Source organism: Callionymus lyra, chromosome 15 (assembly GCF_982586985.1).
Source record: "Callionymus lyra chromosome 15, fCalLyr1.hap1.1, whole genome shotgun sequence".
Lineage (NCBI taxonomy): Eukaryota > Metazoa > Chordata > Actinopteri > Syngnathiformes > Callionymidae > Callionymus > Callionymus lyra.
In genome coordinates this window covers 15326312-15352074 of record NC_141832.1, presented here as the reverse complement: position 1 = coordinate 15352074, position 25763 = coordinate 15326312, and the positions used below count along the sequence as shown (strand labels likewise).

The window sequence follows — 25763 nt, the reverse complement described above, 5'->3', positions numbered from 1 at the left end:
TTAAATACAATTCATAACAATAAACATGGCAGCAAAACGTCCAAAAGATGGCGCCACAGAGTTTAAAAAAAAAAAAAAATTACCAGGAAGAAGTAGGAGGAGTCATGGATTACTAGGTGAGACTGAAAACGAGCTGACGCCGGTCTACAGAAAGTCCAGCGCTGAAAGTGGTGCGTCTCTGACAAAACCCAGTCAGGATCTGCCCCAGTCAACTGTGAACAACAGAACAACATTCCTTTTCTTTTTTTTTTCTTTTTTAGACTGATAGTATTTTTATTTATATATATTGAATACCTTAAATAAAAGTTAATATTGTGATAGTGACATGTGTTAGAGTTAGCGTGAAATAGGGGTTGGTAGTTCAATTAATGGGCAATAAAAGTATCTGAGTCTGACATTATATGTAGATTTAAACAGGGACTTAGGAATGTATTTAAAAAAAAACGATTTCATTGAAAGTAAGGAAAGTCGTAAGTTAGAAACTAAAGCGACAATGTCAGGATTTACTTAACAAGGAGATCAAGGAGCGAAGGACAATAATAATCATGTATTGAGGTTAAATGTAGTTGAATTCACAATAATAAACATGGTCGCAAAACGTCCAAAAAATGGCGCCACAGAGTTAAATAAAAATAAAAATTTCTGACAAAATACCAGCCAGGAATAACCAGGACCAAGGAACACAGAAGGTCCAGAAAACAGGAAGAAGTAGGAGGAGTCAGGGATTACTAGGTGAGACTGAAAACGAGCTGACGCCGGTCTACAGAAAGTCCAGCGCTGAAAGCGGTGCGTCTCTGACAAAACCAGTCAGGATCTGCCCCAGTCAACTGTAAACAACAGAACAACATTCCTTTTCTTTTTTTTCTTTTTTAGACTGATAGTATTTTCATTTATTTTTATTGATTTAAAGAAGAGTTCTGGGACTAGATCACACAAAACACACAGTAGGTGTAAAGAAATACAACTTTTTTCAGTTTTCTCTTCATATTAAGCGGCAAATCCCTCAAAAGCTTCCTGGATTCAGATACATAGATGCAACAAATGTATTTTCTTTGTTTCAATTAATATTTCTCTAAAAATGTTCTAATTTTAGTTATTTTGGTAGTCTCCTTGATGGAATTTGGACCTTTTTTTACAATATTCAAATTTCTATAATCTGCAGTAGGGAATTAGTATCTGTTGTGGTTAGTTTCACACTTATGAAAATGATCCAATTGGCGGTTGTTTACGCTTGTACTAGGATCCTGTTTCAGTCAAAGCGGCCCAGTTTTTATTTTATTCCGTTAAAATATTGACAATGATAGTGAATTAACAGTTACTCTGTTTTTTTCCCCCTTGAAAACGCATGGAATGCACTATTTAGTTGCGCATTTGCTCCCCTCTAGCGGCCAGTATTGGCGCTGTATGAAACTAAAAAAACGTAACAGTTTGTGGAGCAGGTATAAAGTGAATACTTTTAATAAATATACAATTTTACCTCCATTTCTAATATCGGAATCCTGAATACCATTTGGTAAACTTAAAACGACTAAAAAATTGGATTTTTATTGCTACCAACTTGTTAAAAATGTACACTATATATGCAATAACACACAAAATTTGATTAAATATACATACATTTTAAGACATATATTTATAAAGAAGATGGAGGAGATTGTAAAAGTGTGTTTGCATTTTTATTTTCAATAATGATTATTGTTGTTGTTTGATGTTTCGAGATTCTGCATTAATACATTATTATTTTTAATTAACAAAGCTTGTGTGTTAAACTAATAACTGTTCAGGGAGAAGGATGATATTGTTTTTTTTTAAATTAATTTCAGTATTTTATTTAAATAAATGTATGTCTATCTGCCTTATTATTACCGCTAATGCACTATTTGTTTGCTTAATTTCATCATATATATTAAAATAAAAAATAAAAATAAATGATAAAATCGTGTCTTAAGCTACAGTTGTCTGATGCGCGTCATCCACCGACAGCAAGGGTTCCATCATTAGAGCAATTATTTCCACAGAGCACTCCTGATTTGACTCCAAAGTGTTCTTTCATGCTGTTGTTTGGACTATATTTAGCATGGCTCCCACACTGAGGTGCGTGGACGAGTAACAGTGAGAGGAAACCTGACATCTATTAGCTCTGTGTGCGGTTGATTAGGCCTGTTGCTGACAATGAAGCAGGAAATGGTTGCTTACAAAAGAAACATTGACATGAAGTCCTCAGTGTCAGTAAAGCCAGAAAAACAATAAAATATTATTTTGTCTCGGCACCAAATGTCTTGTGATAGAAACAGAAACTTACATCATCTGGTCTTTTCACTTTCACAGAAATCTACGACTACGTGGGTGAGAGACAAACCACACACATCTGATGTGTCCTCTTGGATCGCGTTCAAAAAGAACATCTTGAGAACCTTTTGTAGTCATGTTTGCTCTCTTTTTCAACCACTACCATTGTTTAAAGGCATTATCGTCTACTGTAAGTATCATGTCAAACATGAGCCAAATATAGGTTTTTCTACGAGGCCCGTAAGAGCATTAAATACGTTCAAATACTAACTTAAAGTTAATCAGAATACCTTAAATACAAGTAAATATTGTGATAGTGACATGGGTTGGAGTTAGCGTGAAACAGGGGTTGGTAGTTTAATTAATGGGCAATAAAAGTATCTGAGTCTGACATTATATGTATATTTAAACAGGTACCTAGGATGGTATTTAAAAAACACAAAAAACGATTTCAATGTATAAACACAAACCAAAAGAAGTTGTGATATATTTGTATTTACCATAATCAAACTGTATTCTTTTCTATGTAAATCTTTGTATCTTTTTATTGGTGTTATTTCCTTTTATCCATGTTCTTAAATTATTCACATTTTGTCATCCTTGCACTTTGTTCTTTTGTTAGATCTTTGTTATTTTATTTGCACTTTGTTCTTTTATTTGCACTTGTTCTCTAAAAAAACTCTTGTTTTCATGAAACTATCTCTGGTTAGGTTAGGTAGAACTTTATTGATCCCTCAGGAGGTCGGGAAATTGTTTTTCCAATTAGACAAGCTCTTGTACTGTGTACTGGAAATCCAATTTCCTGAAAGGAGATCTCCGGAGGGATTAATAAAGTCTATCGAATCTAATCTGATATCACTATATTTTTAATATATTTTAAAAGAAAAGACATTATAAATATGAATAAATAAAAATAAATCACGACAGTGGATACATTGGACTTTTCACAGAGATAAGTATCATTTTTGAGCTAAAAACAACAACAACAAATTAATATGTATGAATTTTCAATGAAAACAAAAGCTGATCCAATTTGTAACTATATTTTGTTGTTTGTGTTTTATGGATTTTGTCCGGTGTCTAATTTTTGCCTAATTTAATGTCCTATTAGTCTGTTCGATTTTTATCATTACAGCTTTTTAAATGATAAGATTATATATTGATTATCTTTATTGCTTAACAATGTGACATTCTACAAAAATTAGACCCTTCATCCGCTATAATATTAACTTCCTTCAGCGCTGTTAATCTTTTAGTCAATAAAATATACATTTAAAACAACACAAATAGCCACAAAATATGACCTCATGGGATAAAAAGTTATTTAGAGAGTGAAATATAGTGAACACATCTTGAGTCACATGCTGTGAACTCATCTTCATCTTCATCTTCATCTTCATCTTCATGAGTCACAGAGCAAAGAGTCACCGTTTTCTTCAATTCTTTAACAAAGTCGTGATCGTTGCCAGCACGACGGCAGGAGAACCTGGAGCCGAGGCTCGTGTTTTTGTTCCGAACGTTCATGGCCACCACGAGTGTGAAAAAGCTTAATAGAGCTCAATTTATTTACACATCCGTCTCCCATGACAACAGGGACGCGAGCAATTATCCGTCCATTAGTTCCAGCGTTTATCTCTGAGAGACTCTGTCGCTTTCAGTCGTGTTGAATAATCAGGTGTTGAGGGATGTTCCTGACTCATCGTTGCTCCTCAACATCAATCCAGAGGGAAGTCCTGGAAAGGATCCTGCATGATTCAAGTGTGGCTATAAAAGAAAGCTCTTCACTTAAGATGCAGTGGTCGATAGAAAAGGAGTGAGTCAGCAAAGGCTGAAGCTAGCAGAAGATTAGCAGGTGTTTTTTTTTTTACAGCTACAGATTATTGCTGAGGATTTCACTTTGATTTAATACATTATTATTATTATTATTATTATTATTATTATTAAGTAGATTATTAAAAATTAATTATATTAGTAATATATATATATATATATAAATATATATGTATGTCTTTTTAAATGTTTGAATGCACTTTTTTTGGAGGTATTTTTTGAGGCTGTATTACAAAAACAAAAAGTTCTTATAATCAATTTGTTCTTTTTTATTATTGAAGTATTTTTTGTTTTCTATTAAAATATTATTAATTTATATGATAATAGTGAGGAAAGTTTTAAATCACATTTTTTCTAAATGAATAAAAAAAAAAAAAAAATCTTTCATTTAAAGTTAAAATAGTTGTTCTTTGTCATTGAAAATATTTTTTGGCGCAACTGTCTGTTGACTTACTTTAATTAAATAATAAAGAAACAAATCTACCTCTGAAGACAACAATCATATTTTTTACACAAAAAACAACAACTAGAAAAGCACTCGGAGAGCGCGGACCTCTGCCAAGCTGTTCATTTGTAAACCTTTTTAGCATTTCAAATACAATTGATTGAAAATGTGCACCTTGCACACTGCAGTGGGTTTTAAACCTTCAAAATATTTGTGGATCCAGATGGTGATTTATGACGTCAACAAAATTGTATCATTTGTTCCTCGTGTATTTATCAAAATTATTTTTAAATTCTTATGAAATGCATTGTGGGTTTTGAAGTGATGCCAACAGGAAAAAAAAGGTTTCATGAGCTCCTTGGAGGAGGTAAATATCTTGTAGTGTCTTTTATCTTTGCTCTGACCACAATCTGGTAAATCTGGGTGGAAAAAGAAGTAACTGCCCAGATTGTTTTTTAAAAACTTGAAAAACAATTGTGGACTTCAGCTAATATTGTATGACTTTTTTCCTAATAAAAGGTCTCTTTTCTTTTTTTTCTTTTACCACTTTCTATTCAACGTTTATTTGAACTATTACATTTTCCTTGTCAAGCGAACTTTAACCAAATAATATGATATTTTTATATATGTTCTTTATCAGTGTTATCTTGACCTTTAAAGTATATACTTTATTGAATATTGTTTTGATTGTTTAAGCGCTTTGTGACCCTGGCCTGGAAAAGCGCTATACAAATACAAATTACTTACTTACTTACTTATACTTGCAATTTGTCATCCCTTGAATTTTATTGTCGGAAAATGAAAAGAAATCACAATAAAAACCTTTCCCAAAAGAACCCAAAAATGGTTTGTATTTAATGTATTTTTTAAATATGCAGTTACTGACGTGTTTATGTTTTGCACCATTTCATTTTCTCGTCAATTCTTGTGTTTTTCTGAGATAAAATGAGTGTAATTTGGAAATTTTCAAGGTTCTGGCAGGAACAACAGTGTTTATTTTTAACTCAGCAGAAACTCATGCACATCTTGAGCGGCCCAGTGTTCGGCAGAGAAGGGGGGGGGGGCTGCTGTGATTCTATAAAAGGAATATTCTGAGGAGGAGACGGGATGACGCAGGTTCTGGAGACTATAAGAGCTTCTGTCCGAACCGTCTCTCCGCGCACTTTGGTGAGACTTTGATCCTGGACAGATGTCCTGAAGCCAGGAGGGGGATGAACACAACTGAGAAGTCACAGCTTCCCCTCGATGGCATCCTGGGCATGTTCGACATCTTGACCAGACCTCACCATCGATCCACCTTCTCGTCCATCCCGGGCAAACTTCAGCAGGTCTACGAGTCCACCAAGACTGGCATGGGCATGATCAAGAAGCTCAGAGAGGAGTCCAGACGGAGAGGGAAGAAGGATGGAGGAGCAGAAGAAGAACGCAGATCGAGCTCGGGACACCGACAGGTGTCGACGGACCGGGTCCCGAAGCGGTCCGTGGACCTGCTGGAGATGGGGGTGATCATCAAGCCCAAGAACCGGCAGCGGGTGGTGGTCCTGGGCGCGCCGAAGGTGGGCAAGAGCAGCATCATCCGGAGGTTCTTGGGGGGTGGATTCGAGGAGGACTACGAGCCCACCAGCGAGGATTTCCACAGGAAGTTGTTCCACGTCGGCGGGGAAGCGTACCAGGTGGACCTGCTGGACGCGGCCGGCGAGAGGAACTTCCCGGCCAAGCGCAGACTCACCATCCTCACAGGTAAGAATCGCGACATTTTCAATTTTTTTTTGGAGATATATCATGATGACTAACTATATCTTTTTATTTTTTTCCAGGTGACATCTTTCTTCTGGTCTTCAGTCTGGACGACAGGGAGTCGCTCCTGGAGGCGCGTCAACTTCTCCAAGAGATCCAAGACGCGAAGGCGAAGCTGCTCAAGACCACAAATCCGGTCCGGGTACCGGTCGTGATCTGCGGGAACAAGGCGGACCAGAAGCGGGAGGTCAGCAGGTCTGAAGTGATGGATCTCCTGGGCGATGAATCCTCCTCTTCATCCTCCTCCTCCTCCTCCTACTTCGAGACCTCCGCCAAAGATGGTACCGGACTGGATGGCGTGTTCTTGAAGCTGGCGTCGGTGGGCGGGTTGCCTGTCGAGACCAGTCCCTCCCTGCACCAGGAGATCTCCATCCTGACCTACCAGGCGCTGTGCGTGGACGCGCGCGGTCGGAGGCGGTGGAGCAGGACGCGCGGGTTCGGGGTCGCGCCCTGCGCCGCCCTGGACCCGCTCGCCCGGAGACCCAGTTTCACCAGCGACCTGAAGATGGTGCTTGGATCAAGCGCCAAACACAGCAAACCCGAGGGGTGTCAGATTCAATGAATCGCGAAAACCTTCTCGATACACCAATTGTAGTAGTATGCTGCAATGTTCTATACTGTCAGGAGTTATACTCTGTCGGTACCGGCTGGACCGGTGCCGTTTTTTTTAAAATGCTGTACCGTACCGTTCGATGTATCGCGATATTTCAATATGAATAAAAATATTTATTACTGTTTCAACTGTGTGCTCATTTGTAAATGGGATTTAATGACACCTAGATCTATATTTCTCCTCACAACAAATTAGTTTATTTGTTAAATAATATAACAATAAAATTGTTTCTGAAATATTATCCACCACAACACAGATCAGATGGTGCGTTCAATGACTGCCGGGCAAACTGCAGCCCTCTATATTTGACACTTTCAATTTGATTTAGTATTTATTTCTTTAATTTATAAGTAGACTATGTGGCTAAAGGTTTTTTGTTTTAGGGAGTATATCCTTCGATTTGTGTCAGTATTTTTTGCCTCTTAAAAACTAAAGATTTTTAGAAAAAAAAAATGAAATACAATAAAAAACAATTAAATAAAAATGTTTTGGCTCATTTTTTTGGCCCCTCACAACAATTACAGTATATAATATGTCCCTTAAGGACATTTAATTGCCAACCCAAGTTTAGACACTCTTTTTTACACTTTTATTATTGGGAAAAATATGATGAGAAAAGTCACCAAAAAAATGAATAATAAAAACACTCAACATTTTGGTTCATATGCAGATATTGGCGTGTTCATATAACCAGTTTTGCTATTTAAAAAGGGAAAATGTCAAGTGTATTTTCCCTTCTTATATATCAAACATTATGAAAACATAGCAGCAACAATGTAGAACAAAGACCAGGATGAATAAACAATCCACGAGTCCACTTTATGTATAAAAAACACATTTGAAAAAAGAGCTTTCATTGATAAACACTGTCAAGTTCACTTGAAGATGCAAATGCTGCGATGACTCAAACAACCTTAAACTATTATTGTTATCCGCGCGTCATCAAGCAAGGACGAGGCGTCACGATGCTTTATTATTCAATCCGTCGGCGTCATTCGTCTACTGGCCGAGCGTTGCCACGGTAACACAAGTATCGCAGGGACAATGACGAGTTTTAGTTAGTATTCTTTTCAATGACACAAACTTATGAATATAAATGAGGTGGTCGATTGACGCCTCCTTTCAAGAGTCACTCAACAATAATCAGGAGCCACTTGAGTTGTTGTTTTGTTTTTATTCCTCAGCTTCTTGAGTTCCTTTCTGTTTGTTCATCTTCTCCGAGGTCCGTGTGCAGTTTTCGGTCCAGAGCCAGCATCAGCGTGGGCAGGAGGCTGTCCAGGACCGCGAGTCCGTCCCACGAGCACCGCAGACCTCTGGTCAGACAGTAGAAAATATCAACTGTGTTAACATTTTTACGTTTTTGTACTTACAAATAATATACTTGTATCATAGTTTTATTGTGAAGTTTGTATAAAAAAAATGTATTTCCAAAAAATCATCCAAATATTCACAGCGTTTGTTCATTTTTGTGTTGCAATTAAACATCCGGCAGCTAGATGGCGACTGTCATTACGTATAGAATTAATTCATTTGAAAAAGAAAAAAAATCCACATTTTTTAATACATAGAGTATGATATTCTTATCAAAGTTCTTTTTAATAAATCTAAATTCAATTTTTTTTTTTATTGATAGCCATTTAAATTCAATATAAAATGATGGGAATATTATATAAATATTTTAATATTGAATTTAAAAAACTAAAACATATATAATTTCTTACATTGATTTTTAACTTATTGGATTTAGAATATCACATTTTAATTATTCAACATTAAAAAATAAAATGTTTTATGTTAAAATAAAGTTCAGGTTGTTTGGTTACGTTTAAAAAATTTGACACATTTATTTTTAAATTTTTGGGGTCTAGAATATCAAACTATACATGTATCCAAAATGTATTAGTTTAGCAAATATTAAAACTATTGAATTCAATCATTCAACATTAAAAATATATAAATATTTTATGTTAAAATAAGGTTCAGGTTGTTTGTTTAAGGGGTTTTAATTAACATTTTGTTGGTTTATGTTGGAGTATTCGTAGATGATTAAAATAATTTTTATTGCAGAAATTTTGAGCACAATACTGCAAAAACATTCAACAGCAGAGTATTTAAGTTTCTTTTTTTTTCACTTTCAAATTTATTTGTACCATAGTTTTATTTTAAAGTTTATATGAAAAATTCGATTGTTTTTAAATGCACTTCCAAAAAAAGAGCAAATATTGACAGCGTTTGCTCATTTTTTGCATTGCAATTAAACTGCCGGCCACTAGATGGCTGCAGTCATTATGCTGTAGAAACAGTAGAATCCCGGTGATTGACTGAGGTCGAGAGGATACAGTCGACTCCAGCAGCTTTTAAAGCTGATGTTTGGACATATTTTGTTTCAAAACAAATGCAAAGCGTTACGACTTCGTCAAGAGTCATGTGGTCTGTAAATTCTGCAATATTAGAGTCAAGTACTGGACAATACTACAAATATATATTTGTTACTTCACTACCACATTGCCCCTGTATCGCGATACGTATCATATCACCAGATTCTTCCCAATACACACTTCTATTAGAGTTTTTGAAAAAGATTTAAAACTGAAAAAAAGGGGATCTTTAAAACACTCTACCTCTGATCTAGGACCAGCTGGCCACTCAGGATTAAATCTGTGACATCACCGGACGCACCGAAGACTTCCTGAAGAGTCGACTCTGGGCTGAATCGGTTCCAGTGCTGCTCAAAGAAACATTTCATCGTGAAACTTTTAATATTATCATCGACGACGTCGATGGACTTTTTTTTTTTCTGACGACCCGCCTCGTGTGTGATGCCGTCCGTCATCCTCAGGCCCATCAGCAACACCTCCTGCAGGCTGACGGACACGTGAGGACATGAATGAATCAACCATCAAGAACACAACGTTTGTGTCGCCAAGGACGTGCAAATGTATTATTCCGATTGTTTTTAACATCTCACATCTCGAGATGACTGAGCTCCATCCTCCTCCGCGTCGCATGTCCTCGCTGCTGGACCTCCTGGATCCACACGTCTGGGCTCAATGTTTGGGTCCTGGCCTCACGTGCCGAGCCTTTTTTTACCACGAATCTCCCGTGAGCTCCTGGAGCGAGAATAAAAGAGGTCTTAGCTTCGATCATTATCCTGCACTCACGTCTTTGACGGTGACCTGGTCCGACTCCGATGTATTGTCCGCCTTTCCAGTAGTTCATGTTGTGGTGACACACGGCGTTCTGAATCAAAGGAACAACACAAAAATGTATTTATTGCATAAAGAAAATAAGACATTAAAGTGAATTTATTCATTTTTCTGGAAGTAAATCAGTGCCTTCAGTATTTTATCTTATAAATTCAAATGGTGATTTTTTTTATACAATTTTAAATGTAAATGTTTTTTAATCATAGAATTAAGACTATTTTAATTTGGATTTTATTTGATTAAATAATTTAATTTAATCATTTGTATATCAAAAGACTGAATTATTATTGTTTTTTTTTAATAGAATTCAAAATAATACTACTTAACACAAAAAGGTTTGATATTCATATTTCAACAACTTGAAAATAATTGTTTAAAATTCCTTATTTTTTTACCGCTTTGGAATAAGAACAATTGTTTAATCAGTACTTTTTTGTCGTCACATGATCACCTGCGTGTCGTATGATTGGATGAAAGTTCGATTAAATAGCAAAGTCCTTTTTTTTTTGTTATGTGGCAATATTACACCAATATTTTTATATTGAATTAAAAAGTTTACAAATGAAAAAACATTTTATTTAGAGAATCAAGATTTATTGGAATTAGAGTGGCAAACTCTATGTGTAAAAGTAAAATAATTCTAATTCAACAACATTAAAAAAAATAATTATACCTTTCAATATACAAATTATTTAATTCAAGTATTTCAAAAATGTATACAAATTCCAACATATAATATGTAAATTCAACTTTTCAATATTCCAATGGCACTATTATACTTTTATACATTTTCATTAAATATATATTAAATTAAATAAAAAATAAAATATATTTTAAAAGTAGTGCGCCCCCTGCGGAGGCGCAGCGCAATGACAAGGAGGGTCGCGACAAGTTTACGCGATAAATAAAATTAAAACAGACGAAGTAGAATTTTTTTTATAGTGGCTACTTTAAATATATCTAAAAAAAAAGTGAAAAGATTTTTGACATGCACTGCATGATCCACCATGAATTCTTTCCGATTTTGCTAGGTGTCTTTGAACGCAGCATCGTTGTTTCCTGGTCGTGATTTCATAACAATAACTACTTGAAAATGTTTAGTATCTGTTCAAATGATTGAATGAATAAGTACAAACTGTACTTGCAAATGGCAACTATCTCAGCTACTAGAAGGCAGGTTGCCGGTTCAACGCCTCTCACACAGAGCTGCTGTCATTCCAAACTAAACCATCCGTATTTGTCTCTTTTCTATCGGCGACAGTTGCTGCGTTGGAAATATTGCACGAACAAAGTCAATCTTGTGGATCAGCCACACTGACTTGTTCACACGTCGAGTGTGTGCCAGTGTTCGCAGAAGTGTTGCCAGAATGAAGTCATGTCACAGTTGTTCACAGGACGATTGTCCCACTTCTTCTCCGGACGAACAACAAGAGCCGTTGTTGAGACCAAAGCTCCAGCTTGAGAGTTAAACAAACGAGAAAATAATAAATATTCCAAGACAATAAGATCATTTTGAAACGTAACTGCGGTAAATATCAACCATAATGTAGGAGTTTGTTATATAAAAAATGCTATTAAATCATTATTTGTTTGCTGGTCTAACAAAATGTATATTTACTTAAGAGGATTATGATTTTTATATTGTCTTTTTAATGAATTAAGGCTACATTTATCTTAATTATCTCTCAGTTTGTTCTCCTTCATCAAAACATCTTAAACACTGGCATCTTTATAAGTCAACGTTCCAACATGGACACTTTGATTTTGAGCCAATGGTCCGCTGGGCCACATAAAATGACCTTGAGGGCCGGATTTGCCCCCCTGGCCATGAGTTTGACTTGTGTATTTTTGAGTAAATGGTTTAATTGGTTGATTTTAAATTCAAATTTTCATTCATCATTCCAACAGTTATTATTATTATAATATTATTATTATTGTCGTGTGGTAGTTATGGTTATTATGGTTTATATGGAGGTCAATCAGTGCCATTAAAAAAAAATGATTGAATTAAATAATTCATATATTATTTTTTTTAATTATTGGTTTATTGAATAATTTATTATATATGTTTTTTTTATTAAATAATTGAATTGAATAACTTGTATATTAAACGGTAAATAATATACAGTATATAATGAATTTTATTATATATATTTTTTAATTAAAAACATTGATGAATCTTTATTTTATTTCAATTATTTAAAAACTTTACAGCATTTTAAATACAATATAAAAACTATGAGAGTATTTTACCCAAACATGTTATATATTCATATACACAATTTTACTATACTGTATTTAAAAATCTACATATTAAAAAAGATCGAATTTACAAATTGTAATTCTGAATTTTTTGGATTACATAATATAAAAGTGTTAAATTTAACATTTTAATATATGCAGATTATTAAATTAAATCGTTCAAAAATAATTAAATTCTTAAAAAAAACTAAAAAAATGTTTTAAAAGAGGAAAATCATTCAAAGTTTTAAAGTAAAATTCAACCATTCAATATTGCGATGACACCAATAGGTTTACATAGAGTTCAGGTTGGTTTTAAGTAACATTTTTGTTGATTTATTTTGATGTATTTGTAGATGATTAGAAGCATTTTTTTTGCAGAAATTTAAGTTTCATTTTTGGTTGTTGTTATTAAAAACTAAAAAGTCCTACCTGAAGTGTTACTTGTTAAATGTCTTGTATAGTTGTAGTTTGTTTTGTGGCAGTTTTATTTATTATTTTCTTTAATTATATTATTGTTATTTACTTGTATAAAATGATGTTTCAGATGAATATATTGACAAAACTGAATAAAAGACTGTAAAAGTAATCGTTGAGATCACAGTAGAACCAGTAAGAAAGTTTTTGTTATTGTTCATCAGGATTGATGTCATTCCTCGTCAAATTGTTCCATGATTAATAAAGTTCCGAAAGACTCACTCGTCTTGCGAAGTTGGACACCTCGTACTGGCGGAAGCCGTGCTGCCGCAGCGTCGCCCTGGCGACGTGGAACATCTCGGCCGTGGCGTCTTCGTCGGGGACGCTGGTCTCTCCCTTCTCCACTCGTTTGAAGAGCGCCGTCCCTCGCTCCAGCGTCAGCTGGTACAGCGACACGTGGTCGTCGCAGACCCTCAGCAGCTCCGACAGCTCCGACCCCCAGGACTCCACGCTCTGCCCGGGTCGCCCGAACATCACGTCCACCGACACTTTTCCGGGGCAGAGTTTTCTGGCCTGCTCGATGGTTTCGAGAGCCTGGCGTGAGTTGTGGTCTCGACCCAGAGCTGCCAAGTCCTGATCCTGCAGAGACTTGTCGCGGAAAATGTTTGTTATTCTGCATGTTTATAGAGACTTAAAAAAGATATATTTAAATATACATTTATTGAGTTTTATAGCTATAGAAAGGGTGCAAAGAGGAAAAATAAATACCTCCTATGTGCAAATTAAATTGATTTATTATATGATAATTAAAAAATTTGATTACGAAAAACAAAATAGAATATTGTAACTATTGTTTATTTGTAAAAGTTTATTTTCGTGACTCAACAAGAAGGATCTGTCTCGCCTGCAGTTGATACAAAACTCTGCAGCGAGAATTCTGACCTGCTCTAGTAAAAGAACTCACATTTCTCCGATCCTTAAAACTCTTCACTGACTGCCAGTTTCTTTCAGGATCAATTTTTAAATTCTGGTTCTTACTTTCAGATCTATTCATGTTCAGGCTCCTCCTTACATCAGTGATCTGATCCAGCCTTACACCCCAGCTCGGGCTCTGAGGTCTGTGGATCAGAATCTACTGATGGTTCCTGAACACGGTTCAGGACCAGAGGAGAGAAATCCTTCCAGACTGTTGCTCCTAAACTTTGGAACGATCTTCTTCTCCCCCCGGTGTTTGATTATCTACTGACTCCTTCAAGAAACATCTTCAGAATTTTTTATTTGTGCAGGTTGTTTCCTGAACTCCTTTGTTTGTCTAATGTGTCTTGACCTATTAAAGTATATATTTTAACTGTGTATTGTTTTTGATCGTTAAAGCCCTTTAGAAAGGTACTTTAAAAATAACCTTTTCTTTGCTTATAAGAATTAATAAATTCAGTTAATCAATTAGATTATTAAATACTTAAAAAGGAATGAAAAAAGAACAATATTTAAACATTATTCAATTCAACAATTCAATATTATTATCATATACTTTCATGTATATCCACCTGGACTCCGATGGAGAACCTGTTCACGCCAGCGTCACGGAAATCCGCCAACTTCGACCTTCCGGCAGGAGTGGGATTGACCTCCACGGTGACCTCGGCGTCCCGCGGCAGCGACGCGTGCTTGGAAACGGCGTCGAGTACGGCGGAGACGGTGGAGGCCGGGGCCAGGCTGGGGGTCCCTCCTCCGAAGAACACAGAAGTGACCCTACGGGGGGACAGAAAAAAAGGGTGGGTGAGACGTTCACGGCAGCAGAAGAAGTGAGTAAGTAAGTTATTTTTATTTGTATAGCACTTTTCCAGACCAGGGTCACAAAGCGCTTAAACAATCAAAACAATATTCAATAAAGTATATACTTTAAAGGTCAAGATAAAACTGATAACACAACAGGAGTTCCAGAAAATCAAGGAAATGCCTGAACAAATAAAAACGTCTTAAGATGTTTCTTGAAGGAGTCAGTAGATCCATCAAACACAGAGGGAGAGGAAGATGGTTCCAAAGCTTAGGATCAACAGCCTGGAAGGATTTCTCTCCTCTGGTCCTGAACCGTGTTCAGGAACCATCAGTAGATTCTGATCCACAGACCTCAGAGCCCAAGCTGGGGTGTAAGGCTGGATCAGATCACTGATGTAAGGAGGAGCCTGACCATGAATAGTTCTGAAAGTAAGAACCAGGATTTTAAAGTTGATCCTGAAAGAAACTGGAAGCCAATGAAGAGTTTTAAGGATCGGAGAAATGTGAGTTCTTCTACCAGAGCGGGTCAGAATTCTCACTGCAGAGTTCTGAATCAACTGCAGGCGAGACAGATCCTTCTTGTTAAGACATGAAAATAAACTGTTACAATAGTCCAGACGAGAAGAAACAAACGCATGGATTACAAGCTCCAGATCATGTTCCGACAACATTTTCCTAAGTTTAGAGATTTTTCTCAGTTGAAGGAAACAGTTTCTGGTCAGTTTTCTGCAGTGTTGAACAAGAGACATTTCTTTATCAAATACAACACCCAGGTTTCTCAGGCTCAGTTTGACAGACTGACTTAAGTCACCCAAGTACTGACTCAACCCTGGAACCTTATCAAGAAGACATCTCACCTGGACACCTGACCGAGCCGCAGTAACGTCTCTGTCTCTCTCCGAAGACACTCGGTCATGATGTCATCGTTGCTTTCTCTGGGGATGTATTTGTTGAAGTTGCAGTAGGAGCATCTTCTGAGACAGTAGGGCCACTGAAGGGACACAAAAAGAGCTGAAACATTTTTAAACATTACTACAATATTTAATCACTTGATTTGTGTTTCTGATGCTCACGTGCACGTAGAGAGACGCCTGCTGCTGTGCGACAAAGTCTGTCGGTTCAGTGTCATCTTGTCCTGCAGAAGTCACCGAGTTACGTGGAAAAGACGCGACGAAACGTCCTGCTGGTCCAAATGTGCGTCTGATCATTTCCGTGGCCTCAGTTTCACCAAAGCACGTTTATTTAACGTTCTCTGTCAACGAAGGGGAAAGTTCAGTAGTGACACGTCAACGTATCTCATCCGAAACGACATTAAGTAAGTGGTAAAAGACACATTTCTAACGCACTATGACACTGTACGTCCTTTGGGCGACGACATATGACGTCACACCAAAACAGGAAGTGCCGTAGTATTTCCTGGCCTGGTTTGATGCGATTTATATATATTTTTAAATATCAATATAATTTATTTAAATATAAATAAAAGCACAAGTTAACAAATAATACAAAAAAAAAGGTATATTTTTTAAACGCCATTTTTGTGCAAGTCATTTTTGTAACGCAAGATGTCGCTGTGGTCATCTGAGGTAAACGTTTAATATAATTTCTAATACCATTTACTGTTCTACATATTAGTTTCAGACGTCCCATTGCGTTTTAAATGGAGATGAATTCAACACATTTATATTGTTTGAGTTATTTGATTCATATACTGTATATTTTATTATTATTAATATTATTAAATACTGTACAGTCATCATCACAAAATAATAATCCTGTTTTAAAAAATAAAAGTGTTTTGATTCTGATTCCATCATGATTATGTCACAAACTATTATCTATCTATCTATCATGACAAGTTTCCTATCAGTTTGTTACGTGTTGTAAAATAAACTGTAAAGGTTTATGTAACATTTTTATTGCTCTACAGACATGTGAGGACATCACATCTATTTTTAGGATGCAATTCACTGCCAAAACTCAAACACGATCAAAGCTATTTAATGAGGTATTGATTTGTCTGAAGCTCTACTTTCGAGAGTGGACAAATTAAATTGGCATACATTATGTAAGCACAGAGAAAGAACATAAACCAGTGAGTGTTTCTATATCAAACAAAACATGATATAAGATGCAGGATGAGCTACTTTTGATGAAATTATTCATGCGTTTGATTCAGATTGTGTAATCCTAGTGTGACATTATGAATTGATCGTTATGTTACACAATTGCTCGACGAGAAAAGTGATTGACATGCCTCCACAGAGATGAAAGTGGGCGGTAGAGAATTGTAAGGGGGAATTATCCATCCAGATTTTGGAACCAGTGACAAGTACACAATAATACGAGCAACACATTTGGATCAACCAGCCTGGCAAATGGAAAAAAGAAAAAAAGGTAGGTCTTTTAAAGGTTTTATTTTGAAGAATTAATTAATTTTTACATTTTAATCTTGGTTAGATTAGATAACAGCAAGTTTGTAACTATTAAATAATAATATACTTGTATATAAGACACGTAAATACTAACTTTGATGAGGAATTAATGTATATTTTCTACAGCATCTTTAATATTTAGCAAGGCTAAATAACTGGAGACATATTTTAACTCTGAAATTATAATCAAAATATTATTTCACCATGAGTCTTTAATGTATTTAAGGGGAACTTCAGAATACTTTTTCCAGAAAATGGGTTGTCCCTGTGTGCACTCCGCTGGCCTCCCACCTAGTACACTTAACAATATGAAGTTATGTAACATTTACACTAAAATTAAATATTAAACTAGAAAAATGTCACCCAGTTGTAACCACAGTTGTTGAAATGGTTAACTATTAAGAATTAAACTGATAAGATTGTTAAACAATTACTTAATTACTTACATAACAAGGAATATCTTTTGGAACATGACCTGGTTATAACTTTGCTGGATCAAAGGACCCCTAAAATATTATTATTTTATTACTATCATAATTTAATTGTGCTAGCACCATTAAAAACAAAATGTTATTAAAAATAAGGTTATTACCCACCTGGTTAAAGACAGGGGTGTAAGTAGCCGAAGAGGGGCCAACTTTTAACACAATATTTATAAATATTGACCCATCTAAAACTTAGATGGTCAAACATAATGAATTGTCAGTGTTCATTTCTCTTATTAAAGGGTTAAATTAGCCTCAAATTAATCTTTAAAAAATGAAAATTACGCTGAAAAATGTTACTCTTTCACCACAATACACATTTCGTTTATTCGCTTTAGCTCACATACGCTCAGTTTAAATGATGATGTTCTTTCAGGTTCGGGGTTGGAATTGCGCCTCTTCGTGGTGGGCAGCAGCGGACCCTCACAGTTCCAGCTCACCAACGCCATCCTCGGAAGGGAGGAGTTCCTGACGGACACCAACAGCCTCTCCAGCAGTCGGAAGAACATCGGGGAGCTCGCTGGAAGACGCGTCGCCGTGATCAACGCCCCAAACATCTACGACAAAGACATATCGCCGGCGAAGAGGAAGATGGAGGTGAGAAGGTCCAAGTGTTTGTGCATCCCCGGCCCTCACCTCTTCCTGGTGGCCTTTGACATTGACAAAGTCTCCCCCAATGACGTCAGGACTCCCAAGTTGATGACCAAGCGTTTTGGAAGACACTGCCTGAGACACTGCATCGTCCTCCTGGCCTACGAAGGGAACCTGGACGGACCTCTGGTGGAAAACCGAGTGAAGAAAACCGATTGGCACCTGAGAGATTTAATCGAGAAGTTCGGGGGCCGCTTCCACGTCTTCAACAAGAACTGGAGGGACCGTAGTCGCGACCGGGAGCTCCGGCAGAAGATCCTGCTCATGGTGGCCTCCTTGGGAGGAGGTTGCTTCTCCAGCAGCACTTTTCAGAAAGCAGAAGAAAGCGTGAAGAAGGAGGAGAAGAGGCTGCGGAAGTTGAAGTCCGGAGAGCACGACAAGACGTGGAACGAGCTGGAGAAGCAGTACATAGCGGACGAGTTGTACCGGCAGCAGGACGCCTACAGTGCCAGCTGTAGCGCCGAGATCCGGGCCAGGGCGGAGATGGACAACGAGTGGCTGCGGACGTCCCTGGCCAGAGGGTTGGGGACGGGTATTATCGCCGGCGCCGTCATGGGAGCGTTGTTCGGTGCTATAGAGGGGCCCGTGGGGATGGTCCTTTACGGGATCATCGGTGGGGTGGTAGGCGGGTCAGCGGGGGGGACGGCTCAGGTGGCTATCAAGCACATGGACAACAGAGTGGCTCCAACAGCGCGACTCAACTTCAACTCCATCTTCATCAATCGCTTCTTCACAGCTCCTCGTGGATGAGACACAATTCTCGTCCAACCCTGAGATCCATTGAACTGGAGCATTTCTCCATTTATAGGCTACTATGGTTGATGTTTCAACCTGTCTAACATTAGCTTCTCACTGTCACTATCTGGAATTCTGATCGTAATCAATTCCTTCTTCATTTGTCTCATTTCTCACCCCTTTTCCCAACTTTTGCACGTGAAATTCCCATCCTGCCTGTTAAACTACTCACAAATAAACAAACAAAAGAACACATTATCGTCCTTTTTTGTTGGTTTATTTAATGTATTGTATTATAGTGCGACTGTGTGTTCTTTATTAGCTTGTAATGATTATTTATAACTATGTTGTAATCTCCTGACTCTGACTTTCAGTGGATGGATGGACTAATGGATGAATAGACTGATAGATGAAAGGCTGGATAGACGTATGGATGGTTGGATGGATGGAAAGACAGATAGATTGATGCTTGGGTGGACATACGGAAGGGTAGATGAGTGGACAGATGAATGGATGGTTGAAAGGACCTCCGAAAAGATGGATGTTTGGCCAGATGGATTCTGGTAATGATGGATGGTTGGAAGGTTGGATGGACAGAAAGATGGATGGATGAACGAAGGAATTGATGGATGGATAGTGGTAATGATGGATGGTTGGAAGGTTGGATGGACAGAAAGATGGATGGATGAACGAAGGAATTGATGGATGGATAGTGGTAAGGATGGATGGTTTCTTGCTTGGATAGACATAAAGATTGATGGATGAATGGTTGGATGGATAGACGAGGGATGGATGGTTGGACGGATAAATGATAGGATGATTTGGTTGCCGGATGGATAATCGGAAGGATGGATGGATACATAGAAGGAAGGATATTTGGACAGATGGTTGGATGGACGGACAGAAGTATGTATAGTTTGATGCATGGCTTTACAGATGTATTGTTGGACAGGTGGATAGAAGGAGGGATCGATGGTTGGATGGATAGATGGACAAAAGGAAGGATGGACAAAAGGATGGCTGGATAGATGAACAACCGGAAGGATGGGTAGTTAGAAGTAGTCGGAAGGATTGACGGCTGGATGGATGGATGGATAGATAGACTGAAGGAGGGATGGTTGAACGGATGGATAGTCAGAAGGATGGATTTTTGGACAGATAGAAAGACAGATGAATTAATGGTTGGATAAACGGAAGGATGGATAGACGGATTGATGGAAGGAAGTGAGGATGTTTGGACAGATAGAAAGACAGTTGAATGGAGGGTCGGATGGCAGGCAGAAGGATGGACGGGCCGTGGGATAGACGGAAGGATGGATGGTTGGATAGAAGGGTGGATAAATGGACAGACAGACAGACAGACAGACAGACAGACAGACAGACAGACAGACAGACAGACAGACAGACAGACAGACAGACAGACAGACAGACAGACAGACAGACAGACAGACAGACAGACAGACAGACAGACAGACACTGATACTAACTGTCGACCCCCTGAACTGACTCTTTCTTATTGAGGTGCAAACGATCGTCATTACAACACAATTGATCAAAACCTGACATGTAAAACAACTTCACAACAACTACAACATATTAAAGCACAAACATTCTTACGTATTTATGAGAAAAATCTCTAAACTTAGGAAAATGATGTCACAACATGATCTGGAGCTTGTAATCCAATGCGTTTGTGTCTTCTTGTCTGGACTATTGTCACAGTTTATTTTCATGTCTTAACAAGAAGGATCTGTCTCGCCTGCAGTTGATTCAGAACTGAGCTCTAGTAGAAGAACTCACATTTCTCCGATCCTTAAAACTCTTCACTGGCTTCCAGTTTCATTCAGGATCAACTTTAAAATTCTGATTCTTACTTTCAGATCTATTCATGGTCAGGCTCGTCCTTACATCAGTTATCTGATCCAGCCTCACACCCCAGCTCGGGCTCTGAGGTCTGTGGATCAGAATCTACTGATGGTTCCTGAACACGGTTCAGAGGAGACCCTTCCAGACTGTTGCTCCTAAGCTTTGGAACGATCTTCCTCTCTCTATGCTTGATGGATCTTCTGACTCCTTTAAGAAACATCTTAAGACGTTTTTATTTGTTCAGGCTTTTCCTTTATTTTCTGGAACTCCTGTTGTGTTATCAGTTTCTTCTTGATCTTTAAAGTATTTATTTTATTGAGTATTGTTTTGATTGTTTAAGTGCTTTGTGACCCTGGTCTGGAAAAGCGCAATACAAATAAAAATTACTTACTTACTTACTTAGTTATGTCACGGTGTCGCCTGCGTGTCGATCAGGTTGTGTCACACACGCATGTCTTCTCTGTCAGAACAATGAATAAAATCTGCTCACACACGTTTGAGAACACGCTTGTGCTGAGATAAAGTACAGCTCAGATAACACTGGGTGGAGTCAGAATGCCATTGTCTACCTTCACAAACACTTCCTCCTCGCACGACACACCTGTGCAGTGAGTGTCGGCGTCGGTCACTCGTGGAAATGAGCCTTCTTGAGGAGCAGAAAGGTAGGACTTGTGATCTGATTTAAATCATTCTTTACATCTCTCATTACAAATAAGCCTGAGTTAAGATGTTGGTATTTACTACTTTTATCAAGCCAAGTTCTTGTTCTAGTTTGTACTTTTTTGTACTTTTTACTTTACTCTTTTTCCTGTTTGGTCACATAACTCCCATCATTACTTCTCTAGGCTCCGCCTGACCCTGACAAGTTATTTGCTCTTTGAGAAAACATTAACCACAAAAAGCTTTTGAAGCCTTTGTGGCGCCTTTTTTTTAGTTTCTCAATAGATTCCAAAGAAGTAGTTGTTGTCCTTGGAAGTGTTATGTAAGAGAAACCAGTGCAACGCTTTATCAGCAAACGTGACATTTTTTACATTTTTGGAAAATTTGCTCGGTGAGTTGTCAAGGTTAGTTAATCTACGGTGACAGTCGACTAATTCAGAGGGAATAAGTATTAAAATACATGATGGTTGACAAAAGAAAGTTGAAAATTCTCAATAAAAAAACGTGAGCAATGGTACAGTTATGTGTGCAATATTTATGTCATTGTATCATAGGATTCTAAAATCAAGGTCGCAATAAAACAAGGAATCCAATCTTCGTTTGTTAATGTTTGATTTAAGGAATGCAAGTTTGGTTAATAGCATCGATGACTCTTCAGTTGTGAATATTAACTTTTATTGATTTTATGCTCCTTTTATTCAAATCCAAAAATGTGTTAAACACACACAATTAGGGTTTTTAATTCAGAAGTATAAAGATATAAAATATAGGATATAAATTAAAGAGCATACATTTAAAATTTTCAGTGGCTGTGAAATAAAAAAAGTCTTTAAAAGGAATTCACAAAATATTGACATGAAATCAACAACTTAACTCGTAAAAAAAAACCAAATTAATAAAGCTTTTTTTGAAGACCACCTTCCAGACAATAAGGGGTCACAATGTGCCTTACAAAAAAACTAAAACAAAACAAACATTGTTTGTTTAAAAATGACACAGTACATTATAGAACAGCCCAATAGTGACAACAATATTGGAATATAAATGACATTAGTTAATAAGATAGCATATTAGAGTTAATTAGGAAACCCTGAAAAAAATATATAAAATATTGAAACAAGTTAAGACGTTCTTAAACAATAAAAAAGAAATGTTGAAACTATTTAATAAACTCTGAAAATCGAATTCACAAAATATTGAAACAGAAACTCTTAATGTTTAACCCTTGTGTTATCTTTGGGTCAACGTGACACGGGAAGGAATAAGGAGTAGAAATTCACAAAATATTCAAACTACTTAACAAAATATTGAACCAAAATTAACAAAATATGAATGAAACTCACAAAAACTGTTTTTATTTGTCATACATTTTGAACCTTTATATTTGAGACTAAACCTAATGATAAACTAGAAAAGCACATTCCATCTGCCAAGGAGCTAATTTCACAGGAAGCCATTTTAGATACTATATAAAGGAAGTATCAATAAAATGCAAGACAAAACAACCTTTTCCTCATCAGACGTTCCTGCAAGTTTTTGATTTCCAAAAAATCGTATCTCATTCATTTAAGAAACTTTACCTTTTGAAGCGAGTCTAAAACTATCTTTCGCTCGCAGCCATGGCCTCCACCATGAGCCTCCTCGCTGAGCAGCACTTTCTGTGCTCGCTGTGCAAAGACATCTTCTCCAGCCCGGTCACCACCCCGTGCGGCCACAGCTTCTGCCTGCCCTGCCTGTGCGAGTTCTGGAGCCGACACCAGTGCAGGTACTGTCCTCAGTGCCGGCGGCTCTTCTCCAACAGACCCGACCTCTGCATCAACCGCATCCTGGCCGATTTGGCCGACAACTACAAGCAGAACCGACCCGAGAAGCAACCAAAGGAGGAGATTGTAAATATTAATTTCAATATTCTTGTTATGGTAGTTCATGTCATTGTTTTTTTTTTACTGTCTAAAAAAAAGGTCATTGATGTCGAGCAAATGATCCAGGAAAGGCAGCAGAAGATAGAAGAATTCAAACATACGCTTACACTTCAAAAGGTTTGTTTTTAATTATCTACAAGCGAATATATTTATATTTAGCTGAATAAACGTTGTGTTGCAAACAGAGCTCCTATCTCAGGGAAGTGCGGGAGAGCCACAAGGTGTTTTCGGCCCTGGTGACGGCCATGGAGAAGCGTCATAAAGCGGTCGTCACTGAAATCGAAGGAAGGCAGAAGGAGGAAGAGGAGATGGTTGAAACGCTGGTGAAGGATCTAGAGGAGGAAATCCAGCAGCTGAAGGAAGAATCTTTCGACTACCAGCAAATCACGGACGAATGCACCGACAGCGTCAAGCAACTGAATATGGTAACCACGCCCCCTACTGTCGTGAAAATTCAATTGATTGCTTCATGTATTATTCTCTGTGTATGTTAAACAGAACATTAAGCGGTGCTGCAACATTAAAGACTGGTCGGGCGTCACCGTCGAAAGCGACCCTTGTCTTGGCGTCACAAGAAGAGCGCTCACCGACATGATGGATAAATTAAAAGTGGAAGTCAACCGACTCTCCAAATCAGGTTAAGAAATACATTTAGCTAATATTCGATCGGCATTTTAGTCTTGACTCGCGTTGAGTTGGCATCAGCTACATTGTCTAGATCTAGGATAGCTTCCACTTTACCATGACAGAGGGAGCTGTGTTGTCGGGGGCTTGATGTGAACTGGTAGGGTCACCCAATGCAAGTATGGATAGACGGATGGATGGAGGCCACTTATGATGATTAAAAGAAATAGCAACCTGTTTCTCTTTCCCAATGAGTCACCAAGAGTTCCTTCCACAGTCTATAAGTATGTATAAGTTAAAAAGCTAAAGGCCAATAATCCAGACATGAGAATTTCACAGATGAAGATGACAGCTTTGCGGAAGTAGCTTGTTGCTAGCTAGTAAGTAGCAACAAGCTTTGCTACTTACTATTAAAGCCAGGAAAAAAGGTAAAAGCAGATGACCAACAGCCCTGGGTGGAAGACTATACTGCTTAAAAAGCCAAGTTCTAACGGCTCTATAAAATTTCAATATATAAGTCTATGATATTATAATATATAAGTATATTTTGGCCCCCTTGTGTTCAGTTTGAAACCCCTTAGGGTTATCGTTAGGGTTAGGGATAGGGTTAGGGTTTGGGTTTCGGTTTGGGTTAGGGTTAGGGTTAGGGTTAAGGTTTGGGTTTTGGGTTAGGGTAAGTGTTAATTTTAGGGTTAGGGTTAGGGTTAGCGTTAGGCTGAGGGTTAGGGTTGGGGTTAGGGTTGGCATTGACTTTGTAAAGTAAGGTCATTGAAATCCGGCTGTAAATGCACTATTTAATTATCTATTTTCTTCTTCAACAGAACTGAAAAAGGTGGAAAAATACAGAGGTATATTTAAGATAAAAGATACATAAAAGCTTTGCTAACATGTTCACTATTTCATTTTTTTTTTTCTCCATTAGTTGACATCAACTTGAGTGCTAAAACAGCCCACCCGTGCCTCTCTGTCACCGACGACAGGAAGCAGGTGAGACACACCGACAAGTTTAAGGAAGTTCCCGAGCACCCTAAAAGATTCGACCGGGTCGCCAACGTCCTGGGAAAGGAGAGCTTCAGAAGCGGCCGTTGCTACTGGGAGGTGGACGTCGGAGAGAAGGTTGAATGGACCCTGGGCGTCGCCAGACAGTCCGTCAACAGGAAGGGCAAGTTTACCGTCTGCCCGGCGAACGGATTCTGGACTTTAAGTCTCAAAGTCGGGGGCCAGTATGTGGGAAACAGCTCTCCTGCCACCCCGTTGGCTCTGGAACAGAGACCCAAGAGAGTCGGCGTCTTCCTGGATTACAACGAAGGCCGCGTGTCCTTTTTCTGTGGGGAATCCGGACAACACATCTACACCTTCACCGATGCTTTTACCGACCAGCTTCATCCGTTTTTCACCCCAGGACGCTTGCAAGGAGGCAAAAATGCAGCACCGTTAAGGATCTGCTCAAATTTCTGCAGTATATAAATTATGGTATGGTTTGCCATTCGTTATTTCACTTGCTATTCACTTTCAAAGACTATCTGCTAAGGAACTACTTTTTCTCTTGGAACTGTGAGACAGGTTATTGTAGGACACTTGAATGAAACTCATGAACAGATTGAAAATGAACGAGCAGGGCAAAGGAGAAGAAAAGACTGTATAAATGGACAAGCGAGCGGTCGAAATGCGTAGCGGACTTGGAAGGATCGGGACAGAGGTTGACGGGGAGCGGGGCGGGACGGTCAAAAAACAAACAGCCGAGGCATTGTGTTCGTACACCAGGCAC

The 25763-nt window shown here is 37.9% G+C and overlaps 4 protein-coding genes across 6 annotated transcripts; 3 read left to right on the top strand and 1 right to left on the bottom strand.

Annotated features, from left to right (window-relative positions):
• Positions 1-5743: 5743 nt before the first annotated feature.
• Positions 5744-7274, top strand: rasd2a (RASD family member 2a). Its single transcript, XM_087809308.1, has 2 exons — positions 5744-6304; positions 6382-7274. Exons 1-2 carry the CDS (start codon positions 5776-5778, stop codon positions 6921-6923), a joined length of 1071 nt encoding a protein of 356 aa, XP_087665434.1. The 5' UTR covers positions 5744-5775; the 3' UTR covers positions 6924-7274.
• An 854-nt stretch (positions 7275-8128) lies between these two features.
• On the bottom strand, positions 8129-15971 carry rsad1 (radical S-adenosyl methionine domain containing 1). 2 transcript variants are annotated; one of them, XM_087809070.1, is made up of 9 exons: positions 15691-15971; positions 15475-15608; positions 14386-14590; positions 13121-13486; positions 10151-10214; positions 9943-10084; positions 9784-9838; positions 9596-9699; positions 8129-8287 (listed from the first exon to the last, which is right to left on the bottom strand). In XM_087809070.1, the coding sequence occupies exons 1-9, from the start codon at positions 15823-15825 to the stop codon at positions 8155-8157; spliced, it is 1338 nt and encodes a 445-aa protein (XP_087665196.1). In that variant the 5' UTR covers positions 15826-15971; the 3' UTR covers positions 8129-8154. The 2 variants fall into 2 exon arrangements, with proteins under 2 accessions (XP_087665196.1, XP_087665195.1); XM_087809069.1 differs by having other exon boundaries at positions 9596-9838.
• Positions 15972-16978: 1007 nt separating this feature from the next.
• Positions 16979-19117, top strand: LOC148065084 (GTPase IMAP family member 9). Its single transcript, XM_087809428.1, has 2 exons — positions 16979-17014; positions 17914-19117. The coding sequence occupies exons 1-2, from the start codon at positions 16996-16998 to the stop codon at positions 18936-18938; spliced, it is 1044 nt and encodes a 347-aa protein (XP_087665554.1). The 5' UTR covers positions 16979-16995; the 3' UTR covers positions 18939-19117.
• Positions 19118-21389: 2272 nt separating this feature from the next.
• Positions 21390-25462, top strand: btr02 (bloodthirsty-related gene family, member 2). 2 transcript variants are annotated; one of them, XM_087810115.1, is made up of 7 exons: positions 21390-21451; positions 23067-23338; positions 23411-23488; positions 23557-23796; positions 23870-24008; positions 24817-24843; positions 24918-25462. In XM_087810115.1, the coding sequence occupies exons 1-7, from the start codon at positions 21427-21429 to the stop codon at positions 25460-25462; spliced, it is 1326 nt and encodes a 441-aa protein (XP_087666241.1). In that variant the 5' UTR covers positions 21390-21426. The 2 variants fall into 2 exon arrangements, with proteins under 2 accessions (XP_087666241.1, XP_087666240.1); XM_087810114.1 differs by having other exon boundaries at positions 23067-23488.
• The last annotated feature ends 301 nt before the right edge of the window (positions 25463-25763 follow it).

Bases quoted from the DNA above. Each gene is read 5' to 3' on its own strand.
- rasd2a (XM_087809308.1), top strand. From the start codon at position 5,776: ATGAACACAACTGAGAAGTCACAGCTTCCCCTCGATGGCATCCTGGGC. The intron at 6,305-6,381 runs GTAAGAATCGCG...ATTTTTTTCCAG, and splicing joins CAGACTCACCATCCTCACAG to GTGACATCTTTCTTCTGGTC.
- rsad1 (XM_087809069.1), bottom strand. From the start codon at position 15,825: ATGATCAGACGCACATTTGGACCAGCAGGACGTTTCGTCGCGTCTTTT. The intron at 10,085-10,150 runs GTCACCGTCAAA...TTCTCGCTCCAG, and splicing joins ATACATCGGAGTCGGACCAG to GAGCTCACGGGAGATTCGTG. The intron at 8,288-9,595 runs GTAGAGTGTTTT...CTGTCTGACCAG, and splicing joins CAGCTGGTCCTAGATCAGAG to AGGTCTGCGGTGCTCGTGGG.
- btr02 (XM_087810114.1), top strand. From the start codon at position 21,427: ATGAGCCTTCTTGAGGAGCAGAAAG. The intron at 23,797-23,869 runs GTAACCACGCCC...TATGTTAAACAG, and splicing joins GCGTCAAGCAACTGAATATG to AACATTAAGCGGTGCTGCAA. The intron at 24,844-24,917 runs GTATATTTAAGA...TTTCTCCATTAG, and splicing joins AAAGGTGGAAAAATACAGAG to TTGACATCAACTTGAGTGCT.